Below are 19,040 nucleotides of genomic sequence, written 5' to 3'. Positions count from 1 at the left end.
AAATGAGTCATCGTTAACATAAAATAATAGAACATTTTAATAAAAATTAGTATTTTTTCTTTAACATTAACTTACCAGACACTGACTGTACAAATTACTAAGCATAATGCAAATAAACCTATTTTTCTTGTTCTCCAAAAGCGAAATATTTCCTGTTGCGCACCCCAAACAAGTCAGTCCAAGACTAATGATGTGGCAATTGGCTGCTAAAATATTCACTGCTAGTACTAGTGGAGAGAAATGGTGCGCCTGCACGTAAGGCGCATATGGGAAATGAATGCAACACAATTATAGTCATCAGTCATTAGTGAATGTTGTAGTTTGTTATTAATAAGCAGAGGCCTGTGGGGTCCCTCGTGCATGGGTGGTGATCAGGCCAATGAGGGCTGTCTCGCCCAGTTCCGATTGGGGCGATCAGGGCTGGCCAGCCGGGTGGAGGAACCGTGGGAGGTTGGCCAGCTTGGAGGAGGGACCGTGGGAGGTTGGCTGGCCGCGGGAGGTTGGCTGTGGGAGCACACTGACCACCAGAGGGCAGCTCCTGCATTGAGCGTCTGCCCCCTGGTGGTCAGTGCATGTCATAGTGACCACTTGACCGGTTGTTTGGTTGACTAGTCATAGTGGTCGCTTAGGCTTTTATATATATATATATATATATATATATATATATATATATATATATATATATATATAGATTATGTATAACAGGATATTGTAAAATTAAGTTACTAAATTTTTTATTAAAACGTTTCTTATATACCATTACATTGGCTGGGCTGTAAAAATATTCATTGTGGGCCACATGCGGCTGGTGGGCCATGAGTTTGACATGCTTGCTTTAAAGGCATTTTCTAACTCTCGGTGTGGAGATCTGTCATTAGTACCATTATTTATCTAGTAATATGGCTGAGTCTGGGAGACAACTCTTACACATCCTTTGCCTTAGACCTCTCTGCAGATCCATCACCATCACTTGCAGATTCCTCTTTTTTCTCTCTCAAATGTACCCCCTTTCCATTCTTATTGTCACCATCCTAGTTAATGCTTCACCTCAAATTACTGCAGTTGTCTCCATGGCCAGACGCCCTCAGTACTTCGCACCACTGCCTAATTCATCCACAAGCATCACTTTCCTTTTGTACTGTCACCGCCACTTCTGAACCATCTTCAGTAGTTTCCCAACCCTTAACACATGAGCCCACATCCTAGTGCACGTCGGTCTTCCCAGAGCTGTCTCCCATGCCTCCTTCGCATCATTGTGACCGGCCTCCTCTGGTCCCCAGTGCCGGAGGCTGATTTCACTCCTGTGCCTCAGCCCTTCTCTCCTGCTTCCCTCGCCTCCATGCTGGGCTCAACATTCCCACCTCAGGCCAAATGGGAGGCATAAAGATACAGTCAAATAATTAACAATCCCGACTATAGAAAAGCAAATGCTAAGATGGGCACATTAGAAAACAATAGATTCAAATGAGAAGGACCTTAGAAATATGTTCTCCTCCCTTTCCTCAAGTCTCCTGGCCCCTCTGCCCACCACCCTGCCAATTAACAGCAGTCTCCTGGGAACTCCGCCCCAGGCCCTCAGCTCCTCCTGGGTTCAGCAGCACCGCTTCCATCACCATCACACACGCTGGCTCTCGGGTCTCAATCTCAGGTTCACAGTTCTTCACTGAGCTCCAAACCACAAAGAAGCAAACTCCCAATGTAAGAGGATCTCAGGCACCTCTGAACAAAATCTGTCTGCCCACTTCTTCCCATATCTTCCCCTAAGCCCAATCATTCCCGTTCAGCCCAACATTATCTTACTAACTTTGAGTCACCTCTTAACTGACTCTCAGTCTTAAATCCTGACCCACTCCTGTCCACTGTCCACATTGCCGCAAAGTCATCCTCCCTTTATGCAAATTTAATTGGTCAGCGCGGAGCCCCGGGATAAGTGGGTGTCATGGTGGTGGAGGCAGGTGCCGTCTCTATGTGGAACAGGTGAGCAGCCGCGGTGGTGTATTAGCAGCTCCAAATGTTAAGAACATGCGAGACATCCTCTTGGGACTCACCAAAATATTCAAAAGGGCGAGTCAGTGAGAATTCAAAATTAATGTTAATACAGCATCAGTGGGTATAAATTCATTTATACTCAGAAGCTAGTGAAACTGGGAGTTGTTCTGGCTATAGATTGGTAACTATTTGGTAATTTCATAGATGGAAGACCCAAGGGGGCTATAGAGAAGTGCTTAGATGTGTGAGAAGATCCTAGTAAATCATAGTTAATACTGAAGAAGATAATCATAACATGTCCTCCTTGCACATAAACTTCAAAGGCAGCCTTGGGGGCTAGAGGATCGTATCAACAGGACAAAACCACTATTCTTATGAGTCTGGAATATTCATGTTTGGGTCTGAATAGTTAAATCAACTATTAAAAGTAGCTGTAGGGTCTTCAATTCTTTCCCCTTTGCCAAAACAGAACTGAGAATTGAGTCGCTCATCCATCAAACATCTACTGTGTGCCTACTATGTGTAAGTGGGGAGCACAGAGATGGCTCACATAGTCTCTATCCTAAAGGAACCTGAAATCCAGCAACATGGTACAGTCTGCTACAGTTCATGCAGAGTATGATACTGGAAGGTGCCAATAAGCTCATCTAACAACATAAGTGCTTACTAAACCAGAAATCACTTCCATGGCTCAAGAAGAAAGGCCCAGCTGAGCAGCAATTTGAGGTAAAAGTGATTTCCACTCTCTCTTTCCAGAGTTCCCTTTATTCTACTTCTTCTACTTTACTTTTGCTAGCTCCTCCCTGGGTCTGGAGACCCCTAATCTCTATGGAGAAATGAGTACTCCACCTACCCTGAACAAGGAGCAAATAATCCCATTGCCCCTTTATACTTCTATACTAAATGACAACAGAAACCATTTACCAGAGGGTAACATGATCATAGACAAGAAGGAACAATAATTTGTGTCACTAAATCTCCACCAAATAATATAAACTTTTCTTTCTGGCCCTTTTCCAGTTTTCCACTTTGCCTTCCCCATCCATGAATAGCTTCCTCATCGCTGTTACTCATTCATTCACACCTACTGAGAAGACACCGTAGCACTGTAGCAGAGTTTTAGTTCAATACAGAAAGCTCTTTTTGGAACTTCTGCTTCCATCCACAGGTCCTCCCTCCATCACTCCTTCGCATAACCGTTCATACACTCTTCTCTTAGTGATGTCTTCCGCTCTACCAACTCAAAGTCCCTCCACTAGGCCATGGTTTCTGGCCTGCCCAGGCACTCCTCTGCCTAGTGAACTTGAAGAAAGGTCTCTTAGAAGTTCACCAGTAGTAAGACGACATCGTGTGTTCTGATTAGCACTGATTCGGTGGAATTATTTCAAACCAGCTGGTGATCAATCTGTGTTAGACGGCAATGTGCTTGTCGGTGCAAATGAGTTGGACCTCTCTGCCATATATCTACCTTAACTAGAAATAATAATAAACCTAAATTAAAGCTTTACAGCATATTTCACATCAGTATCAAAATTTTGGCTTTACCTTGAGGTTGGAGAAATCAACTAAAATTCTAAACCCCAGGGTCTTTTCATATTGCAGTGAGAAATCTCCAGAGATGGTACAACAAGCATGAACATGCAATCTTTACCAAAAAAACAACAACCAAGATATTTACTGTGTGTGTGTGTGTGTATGTGTGTGTGTGTGTACATACATCTATTTTTTCTCTCTTCTTTTTTTAGTGCTACTTCCTGACCTCTCGGGACAATTTCCTTAGGGCACTGGCTGGAGGTATTTGCATGGATTTTTCAATAGCTGGTTGTGTAAAGGGAGACAGGCTTTTTGTCTTTACCCCGCGAAAGAATGGAAACAGACTCTTTCTTTCAAAAGTTGGCAGAGATATGTGGCAGAGGGGTCCAGCTCATTTGTACAGGCAAACACGTTGCCGTCTACCCCAGATTGATCACCAGCTGGGAAGCAAGTCGCTCCGCTGTAGGCTCACAATAACATTGGCTCTCTGCGGCTCTGCTGACCATCAGCGACAGATTGATGTGCAGTTCTCTGAGCGGAGGAGCTGGCTACGGAGGAGCACTGGGGGGAACTAAGCAGGTTGCGAGTGTATTATTCACGGACTCCCTGCCTAGAAAAACACAAGTTTCCCACCTTTCTGACCTGAGTTTGGAGAGCTATTAGGGGCCAAGTTTGCTTTGTGACTTGGAAGGCTGCACACAGCTTTTCAGAGCAACATAAAAAATGAATACCTATTGGCACTTCCCAATGAAATGCCAAAATCCACAAAGAGAAATGACCAAGGAGCATTTTTTTTTCCTTTTCCCACTGCGAGTGAGAAAGAAGAGACATGATATTTCATGTCACTGCCAGAGAGTTTGTTTTGCAGAAACAAATGAAGAAGTATAGCTGTTGCACCATTCATAGAAGACAGCCCGGGGCCCAGGAACAGCATTTCTCTGGGTTTCATTTGGGACGATGAGAAGAGTGAAACTCCCCAAATGAACAGCATCCAATAGGCGAGGCATGTCTGTTGCTTAAGAAAACTGGCACCAAAGTGGCAAATTTGGAAAACAGGTCTACCTGCTGATGTGTTTTATTCTGTGTAAGTTTGAGTAACTAATTTTTTCAAAATTTTGCACTTTTTAAAAACTATGAACATGCTTCTAATCTATTGCTTTTTAAACCATTTTGAAACTTTAGGTACATTATTGTTCCAATTGTGGTTTTCTGCACTGGTTTTCCATCATCTTCTAATAACGGACACTTTAACCAAAGACATTTAGCACAAGAAAATGGAGTAATTACACAGCGGTCAGGGGCTATCTTCTTCACCACGGTATCGCTAAAGCCGGAAGAATGCCTGGCACATAGCAGATCCTCACTAAATATTTGCTGACTGCCTATTCACTGGAAGCCAACTTAGCAACACCATTTCTTATTCTTCTAGCCTAATAGAAGGTTTGATGGCAAAACTTCATGAGCAGTTTTCCCACAACTTTCACAATACGTCTTAATGAAGAAACACAATCATGAGCACACCATTTTTGCTGTTACCTCTTGGTCCACAGTTAACACTATTCAATTAAAGCTGAACATAAAGAAGACCTCTAACCCATGGGATTCATTTCTGCAAAGCTAGTGAGAGGGAGGACGCAAACTACTGTTTTCCTTTTCATGGGAGCGCCGTTCAGGTTCCTCTCCACAAAGATAGGAAAGCATAAATATGTAGTAGTTAATGACGGGGGAAAGCAACAGTCTTCTGGCCGTAGTACAAAGCCAGGAAATTTAGCAGTTTCCAGAGAGTTGCATATGCTTTCCAGTGAAAAGGTTTGTGATAGCACTTCCTAATGAAATGCCAAAATCCACACCGAGAATGAGTGAGTAGCTGTTTTTTTCTGTTTTCCCACTGAGAGTGAGAGAGAAGATACATGATGTTTCATGTCACCGCCAAAACAGTTTGTTTTGTAACAATATATGGAGAGAGACAGCTTATTACACCACCTGTACTATGCTATGTGTTAGCATGTTAATAGGTAATTAATCTTGATTTGATAGGATTTAAGATTTTTATTTTTTGGCGCATATGCTCAAGCTATTATGTTATAAATCTCAAACATTTCAGCAAATGTCATCCTGATTGTTCCCTACTGCACAGAACACTACCAGGGAAATATTCAAGGTCAAGAACTTGGATTCTTTACCCACTGTATCCAGGAAAACCAATTTATTGTTCTGTCTTAGTAAAGAGGGGTGATTTCTTTGGGGCCTATATCATATTGGCAGTCAGTCTAGAAAAGTTAGAATTACTTTTAGGCAATGCAGGTTTGTTAAGTACATTAACCTGTCGCTGTGAATTTAAACTCAAACCCTATAGCTATTATTCTGATAAAATTTGAAGTTCAAGATTTTATACTACTTTTTAACAATTACTTGTGTGCTTAATATGTTTGAATGGTGCAAAGATGGGGCATAAATCATGAGTATGTTTTTGCAAAGGGGTAAAATCTTAGGAAGGTTTTGAGGTGCTTTAAAAGCAACTTTAATATTGAATGGTACTGGTTTACCAAGTTAATTTTCTCATCAATTTATTGGAATAAACATATTCAATTATGTTTGGCATTGAACCAAATTACTACACATCATTATTTAAATTAGACAAAATTTAAGCGCTTTCTAAAATATAAAAACAGGTGAACAAGCCTACTCGCCGATATTTCTTTGTGACCCAGATGCAGTAGTTGGGCCTTGACAGTCACCTCTGCACGTGTCACAGGGGTGAAACCTGAGTCACCCACCGACATGACACCCAGCCGAGGTGCAACGAGACAGTGTCCCCTTTTTATTTTTGCCTCGGACTCGAAACAAGGGTCTCTTTCCTGTCTGCTTAGTGCCACGTTTTTCAGTTTTGTGCTTTTTATTAGTGACTAGAAGCCCGTTGCACGAAGATGCATGCAACAGGCCGTCCTTCCCCTGGCTGCTGGCACCGGTTTTCCTCCGGCACTTGGGACTCAGGCCTTTGGTCCGGCCGCAGCGAGACTTGGAGAAGCCAAGCCTCTTCAGTCTTCAGTCTTCAGTCTTCACTCTGGCTGGAGCCTTCAGTCTTTGCTCTGCACCTGCATATGCAAATTAGCCTCCATCTTTGTTGGGTTAATTCACATAGTCACTCTGATTGGCTGGTGGGCGTAGCAGAGTGACACCAATTTGCATGTTTCTCTTTATTAGTGTAGATCATGCTTATTTAGAACTAGAGGCCTGTTGCACGAAGAGATTCGTGCAATAGGCCTTCCCTTCTCCTGGTTGCCAGCACGAGTTTTCCTCCGGCACCTGGGACCCAGGCCTTCGCTCCGGCCAGAGCCACCTTCCGTCCTCCGTCTTCGCAGCCCCGGACGGAGCCGCCTTCCATCCTCCGTCTTCGCAGCCCCGGCCGGAGCTGCCTTCCGTCTTCGCGGCTCTGGCTCACCTTCAGTCTTCGCTCCGCCGTTTGGAGCCTACGTATGCAAATTAACCGCCATCTTTGTTGGCAGTTAATTTGCATATCGCACTGATTAGCCAATGGGAGGCATAGCGATTACCCTGTTTGTCTATTATTAGATAGGATGACCCACGAGTACGGGCTGTGATGTGCCTTATGGGACAAACGTATGCATTAGTGAAGCTACGTGCAGGCTGTTGACCATGAGCTCAATGTTAATGGATCAGCAAAACTTATAAAATGATGTGTCTTCAAACAGAAACACACTTAAAACAAGGCCACATATTGGTCAGTTATGAAAACGTTGTGGCCAAAGGCTTGTGGGAACCTGACTAACCCTATGTTCTCCTGGGAGCAGGGGCTTAGTATTCATGAATTCAGCATTCACGGTGACTTTATAGAACATAAGTATTGCAAATAATGAGAATCGACTCCAATTACTTTTTTTAAATGACCTTAATACAAAATTTTCACTATTCAGAGAGAAATTATGCTTTTGAGGGCTACAGGTAAGCTCTCTACACTATAAAATGTAATAAAGGAACCAATTTTTTTAAAAGATATTAAAAATGGCTAAATTTTTTTAATGACAATACCAAGAGCTGACAAGAATGAGGTGCAACTGAAAGTGTCATACACTACTGGTAGGAATGGAAACGGTACAGACACTTTGGACAACAGTTTGTCAGTTTCTTAGAAAACTAAACAGATACTTACCACATAAACCAACAATCCTGCTCCTACAGATTTACCCAAGAGAAATAAAAACATCTATTCACAAAAAATTTAAACATAAATGTTTGTAGCAGCTTTATTCAACATTGTCAAGAGCTGGAAACTTCATCTGGTGAGTGAATAAATGAATTGTTGTGCTAAGATCCAATGGAATATTCTTTAGCAATAAAAGAAACGAACTACTGATACACACAACACTATGAACGAGTCTCAAGTGCATTTCTTCTTGGTGAAAGTGGTCAGGTACAAAAGCTACACACTGCATGATTCCATTTTATCCCATTTTGGAAAAGGCAAAACTGTAGGGACAAAGAACAAATCAGAGATGCCCAGAAGCTGGGGACGGAAGGAGGAGGTGACTGCACAGGGGAATGAGAACTTTTGGGGGTGATAGACCTGTTCTGTATCATAATTGTCTCTGTTTATTAAAACTCAGAACTGTTAACAAAAGCAAAAAATTTACTAGACGTAAATTTTATCTAAATAAACCTAACACACACACACACACACAACAGTAACAAAGGATAGTACTACTGTAATGACGGACATTCCTTCACATTTTCCACTAATTTTTACCAATGTTCAAAGGCACAGTTTTATCTAGCTATCATATAAATTGATGATTCTTTTGCTTTTTAAAAATCTGATTAATTTTTCCACTCCAGCATGATGGCCTGGCCAGGTAAGACCCCTTAATCAGCTTCGAATCAACATCTTCTCTGTGCTCGTGCAGCAGCACGCCACATGAACTGGTTTTGGTTCCCAGTGGCCTTCTAAGTCCTGGTGCACATAGATGCTCTACCCACCAACAGAAGTCAATGACTTCCTGAAACAAGCCTCTTGTGGCCTTCCTCTCTGTGCAGCGCTGCCTTCTCCTGCCCTCTGACAACAGAACAAACATTTGCAGAGCACAGACTGTACCCGGCCCCAGGCTCAGCACCGGGGAGACAAAAAGGCATCAGCCCGCCTGCCTTCTGTCACTTCCTCACTTTAGCTTCCAATAATGGAGCCTACATGGACTTTATCCCTCAAAACTTCTGGCATGGGTCGTATCTGAGAATTCTCTCCTTTGTTTATACTTCCTCCTTCCACCATTTATCTTCTGAATTATTCACTTCTCCCAGATCTAACCCTCACCATAATCCCATTCACTTCTTAAAGTCTGACTCAAAGAGAAGTCTGAGCTGATTCTGCCTAAATCCATCTCCTTGCGGAGAAAAAACAAGGTCGCACAAGTCAATGTCATCTCATCTCATCGTTTCATCTGACACGCTGTTACTAAGGGTGCTATCTACAAAGACAGACAATCCCAGCTTGAGAATTTACACCAGGCATCATTTCAATGTTTAATGTCATCATCCAAAGTAAGCACTAATTCCCTTTGGATACAACGGTTTTCATAATTTTTCTAAATGAAATGGTGCCTCTGACATAGATATGGCCCTTGATAGAGTTCATGGTTTCTAATGACCCATACAGCTTAAAATATTATATACTTTGTGGCAGGTGAAAGTAACTAGAATCCCTATTTCAAGAGTTATAATTTAGCTCCCACTACACATATGTCCAAATTATTTGTGTAATTTTATAAATAATCCCTTCTCTAAGTTTTCCTTTTAAGGAAAAATGAGCATTTATGAGAGAATGAAAAAATACTCAAGGTGCTGGTTTTCCCCCAAATCATAAGAAACAAGTGTACAATTTAAATATGCACATATATATTAGTACATATATACACTCCCCCACATTTGCACATAGTCCCCAAATTCTTAGAAAACTGAACAAAAGTTTCACTGCTTAGAAAATCTGAGTTTCATAAATTGCTTCTTTTTTTGGTTTAATTCAAGTTGTATCCGATATAGGCTTTCTTCTTAATCCAATTAAGTTCTCTTGATTTATGCTTAAAATGTAGAGGCATTTACTGTAATCTTTCTTAATATAAGGTACATGACTTCTTCTGTTGGGGTCAAATAATAATGAGAAACTATAAGATATGTCCCAACAGCAATTTCACCATCATTATGATGGGGCTGTTATGAGACTCAAATTCTAGTTACTCAGCAGTAACTATAATGTAATCTGATTTCTTCTTTGATGCTTTATACTAAGTATCTTAATTTATTTTCACCCCAGACATTCCCAGTACCTCAATGCTTCTTGGTGGAGCCTTTGTCTTGCCTAGAAATACCTGAAACGATTAGCTCTATTTTCCCTTCTTTCAAACACAAGGGTGCTTGTGGGGAAGAAAACTGATGCTGGAGAAAGGTGGGATAAGAAGGAAAGAAATTCTCTTCAATCTTTAGTGGAATTTAGCAAATTAAAAAAAAATATCTTTGTTCAACTAGAAGCTTATTATAAATGTGTCCCCATTTCTAAACACTAGTTCTTAGTTATGCAATTATAATGCTTCCTAGGAGAGGGAATCAGTGCTTTAAAGCGCACTGTCGCTCTGAGACTCCGAAGAGAGGTAGGGAGTACCCAGCTGTGGGGGTCTGCGCTCAGCCTGATGAAGTGCATGCAAAGAATAAACACCGGGCAGATGGCCACAATGGCCGTGACTTCTGGCTCTGGAGGCAGCAGCAGAACAACGAGGGCTCCTGTACATACGTGAGCACCTGGAAGCTCAGCGCTGCAAGGTCAGTCATGAAGAGCGTCCCCATGAACGAACTTCCACGCCCCTTCAGCTGTCCATGACTTCAATGCTGACGTCCACCTGGGAACTCTCAGATAGCCAAGTATCTCAGTAGGATGGGCTGGACCGCCATCCTCTTTAAGACCAACTTGGCTAGAAATTGGTGTGGGGATCCGAAAGGTTAATTTCCTAGGCCCTGAAACTCACTGATACCGGTTCATAGTGTAGGTTCATCCGACCCACTGTAAAAGTCCAGGAGAACCAAATAAGATAACTACAGGTCAGCTTAGCTGCCATAGCTCCAGTAAAAACACGCTTACTCCATGAAGAAAATACTATTGTTATTAACACTGACTAAACCCTAATGGTCCAGGGTGAAGAAAGAATATACTTGCTCAGATCTGACTTAGTAGGCACACAGGCACAGACAGAGCCTTCAAACAGCACTTTATAGCTCCCATTCTTCACCTTTCTTGTGAAATACCATAATTCTCTGTTCACAGCGCTGCCTTTGCCACTAGAGTGTAAATTACTTGGAGGAGGAAGAACGCTAGGTGAACACATTCCAATTTCTCTTTGCACAGTGTAACAGGGATGTTGAACTACCGTTTGGTGAGTTAATAAGTAAAATGTGCCACGAGCCTCTGGCTCTGCCGGCAGGGCTCACTGTTATGACTCCCTGAACCCGCCTATGGAGCCTCTGTCCCTGGCTCGGGGACGACAAGGAAGCACGGACTGAAGCTGACGAAGAGGGGAGGGCAGGCTGCGGGATGTTGCTCTAACACGGTTTTCAAACACAACGATGTCAAAGAGGCAAAGGAGGAGTCTGAATAAAATAATTTCATAAAATTAAATTGGAAACTTCTGTATTCCTATATATGTTTTCCAAGTCATTTAAAATATGCATAATTAAACAATAAATTGAATAGCATAAGTAGACCACTGATTATTTCACCTATAGACTTGAAAGTGTACATATATATTTCTCCCACGTTGAGAAATTGGTAGGGGACTAGGGCCTTCTCTTTGGAACAACAAGGCATTATATTCAGGAATGCGTTTTTACAAGAGTAGATAGTCGTGAAGGCTTTTGGGGATACTAGAAAAAGCATAGCAAGGGAAATATTTTGGCATGCTAGTGTGAAAAAAGCACAAGTGAAAAAATTACAGTGTGGTAAGTAATTAAAACAATAGTTGAGTAAAAAATGGTAAGATTTTGACTATGGTGTCAGGAAGGGAAGCATAGAGAAGAAAGAACCCAAATATGGACGGGATCCAGAAACTCAGCAATACAGCCAATGTGCTTTGCAGATGGCACATTTCATTACCAACAAAGTGGGCAACGATGCACACACAGCTTTCCATCCAGGACTCTCTCAAATTTATTTATAAAACTTTATAACTTACACACTGTATGAGAAAGTCTGCAACCAATAAGTTGAATTAAGGTTCTGACCATTTCTCATATGAAAAACCACACTGAACTCCTCTGTGGTGTACAGCTCATCCCCCATCTGGATTTAGGCATATGATTTACTATCCCCAGCACACACCCTACCCCCACTACCCTAACAATACAACTGTGCTTCACACAGAAGCCAGATCCCGGGAGGCACCATCGTGACCAAGAACGTTAAGTATATTAAGCATGCAACCAGTAGAGGAGGCCCTTACTAGATGGGCAGAGAGAGGCCGGGTGCCATGACAAGAGAAGTCCTGGCTTCCCTGGACATGATCGACATCTACTCTAGAAAAAGGCTTTGCTGGTGAAAGTGGGGGGTGGGGGAGGAGGCAATAAGGCTGAGCAAGTGCACAGGTGGGTGAGGGAATCAGGATGGTCTGTGGAGAAGAAATTACAAAAACTAATTTGAAACCCAGAGGTGGTAGAGAAAAGGTCTGGAAACCAAAGGAAATAGCATTTGACCTTTGGCCTCTGGGATCTTAAACTGGGCTGAGCCTGCAGCTGAGTTCACCGAGGCCATTGAGCAGCTGTCCCATGATAACCGCTTTCCTAGTTGTCAGCAACATTTGGTGAGAGCCGGTCCCGGGGCTGCCCCCACTCTGGAGATGGAAGGGTCTCTGCTCCCCTTCGCGCTGCCTCTGCCTGAGCGACCCTAAATCAGGAAATCATCTGGATCTGCACAGATAATCACTCCTTGGCGTGCTCGCAGAGTCTGCTGCAATGTTATTTTGGAAGGAGAATTTGAATGCCCGGAGGTCACAATAGGAAATGAATCTGGCAATTTGAAAGTGCACCTGCTTAAGTTCCAGGCCATCTCAGTATTCAATCATCTATCCATCCTCCCAAACATTTTTGTGTCTTTTATTTTATTTTTTTAAAGAGTGTTAAGTTATTACACGTGGTATCAGAAAACAGCCCTGCTTCTTTAGGTGTGGATTCTGGGGCTTTTCTCCAACACTTTTTCACAATTCAAGAAATAACTCATTTAGAGTCTACCTTATATACAGCACTCTGCGAAGCATATCTGTATCGACCAGGACAGTTTAGGCTGCAAGCAGCAGAAAATCATTCTCAAACGAGACTAAATAAACATTACAGAAATTTGTCACATGAGCTGAAAAAAGCAGGGGTAGCTCCAGGGTCCACTGATTCAGAAGTTGAGCAAAGTCATTAAGCATCCAGGTTCTTTTCATCTCTGTATTAGTTTCCTGTTGCTGCTGTAACAAATTACCACAGACTTAGTGACTTAGAACAACACAAAGGTACCATCTTATAATTCTGGAGATGGGAAATCTGTCGTGGGTCTCATTGGGTTAAAGTCAGTGTGTCAACAGGGCTGTGTTCACTTCTGTAGGCTGGAAGGAAGAGCCTGTTTCCTTGCCTTTGCCAGGTTCTAGAGGCTGCCTGTGTTCCTTGGCTCATGGCCCCTTCCAGCTTCAAAGCCAGCAATGACTGGTTGAGTCTTTCCCATACTGCATCCCTCTGACACTGACTCTCCTGCCTCCCTCTTCCATTTTTAAGGACCCTTGTGATTACACTGAGCCCATCCGGATAACCCAGAATGATCTCTCCATCTCAAGACCCATACCCTTAATCACATCTGCAAAGTCCCTTCTGCAGTATAAAGTAATACTGTCACAGGTTCAGGTCCGAGGACATGAGTCATTTGGGGCCATTTGGCCTACCACAATCTCTCCCCCTCTCAGCCTCAGTGTGGGCAGGTTCCTCTCAAGAGTCATAAAATGAAGGGAGAAACCAAGATGGTGGCATAGGTAAACACCGGAAATTGCTGCCTCCCACAAATATACAACTAAAAGAAAAAACGGACATCATCCAGAACCACAGGAAGGCTGGCTGAGTGGAAATTCTACAAGTAGAAGGAAAGAGAAAAGCACACTGAGACTCAGAGAAGCTGTGGAAGTAAAGTACAGAGGTATGGAGGTGCACGTGGCAAGGGCTGGCAACTGAGGACACAGTTGTCTTTTTCAATCGGGAGGGAGTCTCAAGCTCCCAATTGCTCTGAACTCCAGTTCCAGGCGAGCCTCTGGGGACCCAGACTCATACAGGGAGAAACTGGACTGTCTGGCATCGGGCGGAACTCGAGGACGGCTTTCTCTCAGAGGTGCTTGCAGCGATTACTTGGACACTGAGACGCGGGGCCCCTTAGGGTAGGACTGAGGATCAGCCATAGCTGCTTGCTCCGCCCTGTTGATTCCCTGAGACCCCACCCCATCCAAGCTGTGGCAGAGGCTTTTGCATATGAAAGGCCTGGCCCTTTGCAATCTGAAAATTACCTAACAAACTGCAGCTGGGTCAGAGACCCAGAACATCCAAAAGAAGGCCCAAGGCCCCACAGCAGCTTGCATTCCTTCACAGCTGGGCCTCATCTGGGCACCTCCAAATCCCAAACAAAGAAGAGAAATCTACAGATCTCTCCATAGCTCCTGCTGGGTAGCCTCAGACAGAGGCTAAATTAGCACCTCCTTAGAGACCCAAGAGCCAGTGTACCCAGTGGTCAGAGTGGGACCATCCAGATTACAACTCCTCAGATCCATAAGGGACATACTCAGGGGGCAGACTCAGTGAGCACCAAAGCCCCACTGAAGCAAGTCTTGCCCCAGAAGGGTGTCTCCAGCACAGAAGTTCTCCCACTGCAGACACAGCTGATTCTCACAGCCAATTGGCCTGGAGGTCAATTCCTCCCAGTGATACCTACAACAATCAAGGCTTAACTACAACAAGACTATGCACAAAGCCCACAAAGGGGTGAACCAAGAGTGTCCGCCTCAGGTAATTGGGGAGGCTAAGCCACTCACTGGGCCCTACAGGGCACCTAGCACACAAAGCCACTCTATCAACACAGGGAAGCATAAAAAATGTGGAAACAAAGAAACAAGTCACAAATGACAGAAATGGAGGAAAGCAAACTACTGGATATAGAGTTCAAAACCACACTTTTAAGGTTTTTTAAGAATTTTCTAGAAACCGCCAATAAATTTAGTGAGACCCTCAAGAAATCTAATGAGACCCTCGAGGTTATGAAAAAGGACCAACTAGAAATTAAGCATACACTGACTGAAATAAAGAATATTATACAGAGTTCCAACAGCAGACTAGAGGATCGCAAGAATCAAGTCAAAGATTTGAAATACGAAGAAGCAAAAAACACCCAACCGGAAAAACAAAAAGAAATAATAATCCAAAAATATGAAGATAGTGTAAGGAGCCTCTGGGACAACTTCAAACGTACCAACATACAGGGTGCCAGAAGAGGAGAGCGAGCAAGATATTGAAAACCTATTTGAAGAAATAATGACAGAAAACTTCCCCCACCTGGTGAAAGAAATAGACTTACAAGTCCAGGAAGCCCAGAGAACCCCAAACAAAAGGAATCCAAAGAGGACCACACCAAGACACATCATCATTAAAATGCCAAGAGCAAAAGACAAAGAGAGAATCTTAAAAGCAGCAAGAGAAAAAAAGTCAGTTACCTACAAGGGAGTACCCATACGACTGTCAGCTGATTTCTCAACAGAAACGATGCAGGCCAAAATGGAGTGGCAAGAAATATTCAAAGTGATGAATACCAAGAACCTACAACCAAGATGACTTTATCCAGCAAAGCTATCATTCAGAATTGAAGGTCAGATAAAGAGCTTCACAGATAAGAAAAAACTAAAGGAGTTCATCACCACCAAACCAGTATTATATGAAATGCTGAAAGGTATCCTTTAAGAGGAAGAGGAAGAAAAAGGTAAAGATACAAATTATGAACAACAACTACACATCTATCAACAAGTGAATCTAAAAATCAAGTGAATAAATAATCTGATGAACAGAATAAACTGGTGAATATAATAGAATCAGGGGCATAGAAAGGGAGTGGACTGACTACTCTCGGGGAGGGGGGAAAGAGTGTAAGGGGTGCAGGAAGAGACTGGACAAAAATCGTACACCTATGGATGAGGACGGTGCGGGGAGTAAGGGCGGGGGGGGGGCGCGGGTGGAGGGGAGCTATGAGGGGAAAAAAGAGGAACAACTGTAATAATCTGAACAATAAAGATTTAATTAAAAAAAGAGTCATAAAATGGTAATTAGAGTAGTTCCACGTCATATCCAGACAAACCTTCCACAGGAAGAAAAGGGTGCACCATCTCTTTCTTGCTTCTCTTTCTTAGAAGGAAAAGGAAACCATTGCCATAGGCCCTAGAACAGATCCTCCTTCCTGTTTAATTGACTGAGATGGGTCACCTACTCATTATCAAGCCAAGCTTTGACAAGGAGAACAGGTTCACTGTAATTGGCCTAGACCAGTGGTCGACAAACCGCGGCTCGCGAGCCACATGCGGCTCTTGGGCCCCGTGGCATGGGCCACGAAGTTTCAATCGCACTCTACATGGGTATCCGCACGTGGTATTTTGTAGAAGAGCCACCCTCAAGGGGCCAGTTTGCTGACCACTGGCCTAGACCAGCGACGGCGAACCTTTTGAGCTCGGCGTGTCAGCATTTTGAAAAACCCTAACTTAACTCTGGTGCCGTGTCACATATAGAAATTTTTTGATATTTGCAACCATAGTAAAACAAAGACTTATATTTTTGATATTTATTTTATATATTTAAATGCCATTTAACAAAGAAAAATCAACCAAAAAAATGAGTTTGCGTGTCACCTCTGACATGCGTGTTGTCGGTTCGCCATCTCTGGCCTAGACTAATAATTTGGGCTGGCTGCAGGAGTGTCAGCCACCATATTCACTCCAAAGCAGCAAATTCCCGGAAGGGGATGTAATTACTATTTATAGAATACTTGCAGCTAAAGGTCCACTACTGTGCTAGATGTTTTACACGTCATCTTGCTTAATCTCACATCAACTCTGTGAGGTAGGTATTAAACCAATTTTACCAGGAAAGCTGAGGCTCAGTCTGCATTTTACTATTTGTTCTAGTTATAGATACTTCTGTATTTACCATTTCATATACAGATGCAGACGTAGAGATTCTGGTTATTAAGGACAGGAGAGTGGAGTTGAAATCCATTGTTCTCTACCAAAAGAAGGCCCTTTGATACTAAGACAGTGTTATCAAAAGTAAGCATGGCTCTGAGCAGCCCACCCATGCCTAGGAAACAGACGAGAGGCCCTCACTTCGAGTCTGTGGTTCCCCGAAAGCCGGAAATCCCAATTCCCAGTGCTGCTCCCCAGAACACATCCCTACGCCTAACGGGCCTGACAGTACACAGCCTCAGTGGTTTCCACCACGTCACCACTGTGTGGTTTTAGGCAAGTATTCAATTCTCTAAGTGTCAGTTTCCTCATCTGTAAAATGGGAATAGCACCGCCACCCACAGGGTTGCTGCAAGTATCCAATACAATACTGTACACAAACCAGGAAGAACAATTCCTGGAACAGAGCAAGCAACCAATATGCATTGCCAATTTTATGGATTTTTTCCCTACAACAGAATTTCTGATAATAAAAGGCATCACTAGAATCTATTTCATCAAGAGACTTTTTTAAAAATATCTTTTTATATTTTTGTTAATCCTCACCAGAGGATATTTTTTTCCATTGATTTTTAGAGAGAGTGAAAGGGAGGGGGAGGAGACAGAGAGAGAGAAACATCGATGTGAGAGAGACACATCGACTGGTTGCCTCCCGCATACACCCCAACCAGGGCAGGGATTGAGCCCGCAACCAAGGTACGTGCCTTTGACCAGAATTGAACCTGGGACCCTTCAGTCTAGGAGCTGACACTCTAACCACTGAGCCAAACCGGGTAGGGCAAGAGACTTTTTTTTAGTATTAAGTTCTTCCCCCAAATCAAAATAACTCTCTAATTCAAAGTCAATATTTTATTTATCAAAGAACTAAAATATTCTGCTTTCAGACAGTTACCATATATGCTCTATACGTTTCTTAAATCTGATTCCTAAAAATTAGCAGCTGCGAGAGGCAATTATCAGAAAGAGCAGTTGTTTTAGAAAAAGATTTTCTACAGTATTCCTATAAATAAAAAGGTATGCTAAGGGATTTAAATTGTGATCTGTAACTGCGATCTTTCAATTATGATGTGCGTGTGACTATTTTAGGAATACACTTAGGACACAGGCAAACGTCGACTGCTGGGTATAATCCTTAGCTCAGGTCTCAGACTTAGACACGAGGAGGCTGAGTAAGGACAGCTGAACATCGAGACAACTTTCCCTTTAGATTTACAAAACAGCACAGGAAGCAAAGAAGGGCGTTTAAATATGAAATCAAACCAAGTACAATTTTTCTAAGGTTCCTGGAGGGCTCGAAGTGCTGAGCAAGTTCAAGTACGTGTCTTCAGTGAAGAGTGTCAGGAGTGGGCACACAATGAACGTTCCAAGGAGCGCGGCAGCCGGGACAGGGGCCAGCTGCAGAACCCAGGTGCCCTCTGGTGCCCGTCTCAGCCTCCTGGACACATACTGTGGGTCATGCTCTCGAGCCTCTTAGGTTTAATATATTCTCCACCACGAAGTGATTCAGAATTATTCTTCTCCCCGAAGTCATGCAATTTCCTCTCCTTTCTCACCAAAAACACTTCCTCAATAATAAGCAGAGTGTTATTACTTCAGGTTGTTGTTGTTTTTAAACTGGAGAAATGTCAGGCATGTTCTTTTCAGAGTGATTTAAACAGCTGTAGTGAAACAACTAAAAAGAAAGAACAGAGATGCTAAAATATGAATCATCCGCCCAGTTGTCCACTGGAGAAGCTGACCGCGTCTGCTGGCCCCGCGGCCACATCACGTCCTGGGCCGCGCTCCCTTTCCTGGACGTATGGAGCGGGCTCAGGAAGGAATCTGCCTCGGTGAACCCTGACTAGCCAATCAAAACCAGAAGGTTCCAAGTTCAGTGACTCATATCAGAAATGAATTGTGCGTGGTGAAAAGGGGACTTTGTGCAGCGGAGAAATTTATGCCCTGAGAGCAGCCGTATCACAGGTGTGCGGGATCACCTGGAGAAACTGAACTTTCACAAAGGCGAGTTCAAACATTTCTTCAGGCAGCACGCCTGTCAACGCCGAGGATGAAAAGCTAAATCGAGTTCTGCGGTAATGGGGCGCTGCACGGCAGGGCTGCCACGCACGGGGGACAGCCAGGGCTCCGAGCGGCCGTCGCTGTGCTAAGCACTGCGTAAGCCCGATGCTCGTGAGGCTAATCCTCACAGCCCACAGGGCAGTGTCGCTCCCTGGTCTGCAGAAAAGCAGCATG

The 19,040-nt window shown here is 43.3% G+C and overlaps 1 protein-coding gene across 5 annotated transcripts in view; it reads right to left on the bottom strand.

Annotated features, from left to right (window-relative positions):
* Positions 1–19,040, bottom strand: part of STX8 (syntaxin 8) — a 230,268-nt gene that overhangs the window by 135,748 nt on the left and 75,480 nt on the right. The window contains exon 7 of one of the 5 annotated variants that reach the window (XM_059668638.1): positions 7,854–8,010. The exons of 3 other annotated variants lie outside the window; for them this stretch is intronic. In XM_059668638.1, coding sequence (XP_059524621.1) covers positions 7,964–8,010 — 47 coding nt within the window. In that variant the 3' untranslated portion in view covers positions 7,854–7,963. Of the gene's footprint in view, positions 1–7,853; positions 8,011–18,128; positions 18,481–19,040 lie in introns of those variants that run through there. One more of the 5 variants, XM_059668639.1, reaches the window with a different exon arrangement.

Source organism: Myotis daubentonii, chromosome 16, assembly GCF_963259705.1.
Source record: "Myotis daubentonii chromosome 16, mMyoDau2.1, whole genome shotgun sequence".
Taxonomy (NCBI): Eukaryota; Metazoa; Chordata; class Mammalia; order Chiroptera; family Vespertilionidae; genus Myotis; species Myotis daubentonii.
Note: the sequence above shows the minus strand (reverse complement) of the source record. Positions and strands in the feature narration are given on the sequence as shown.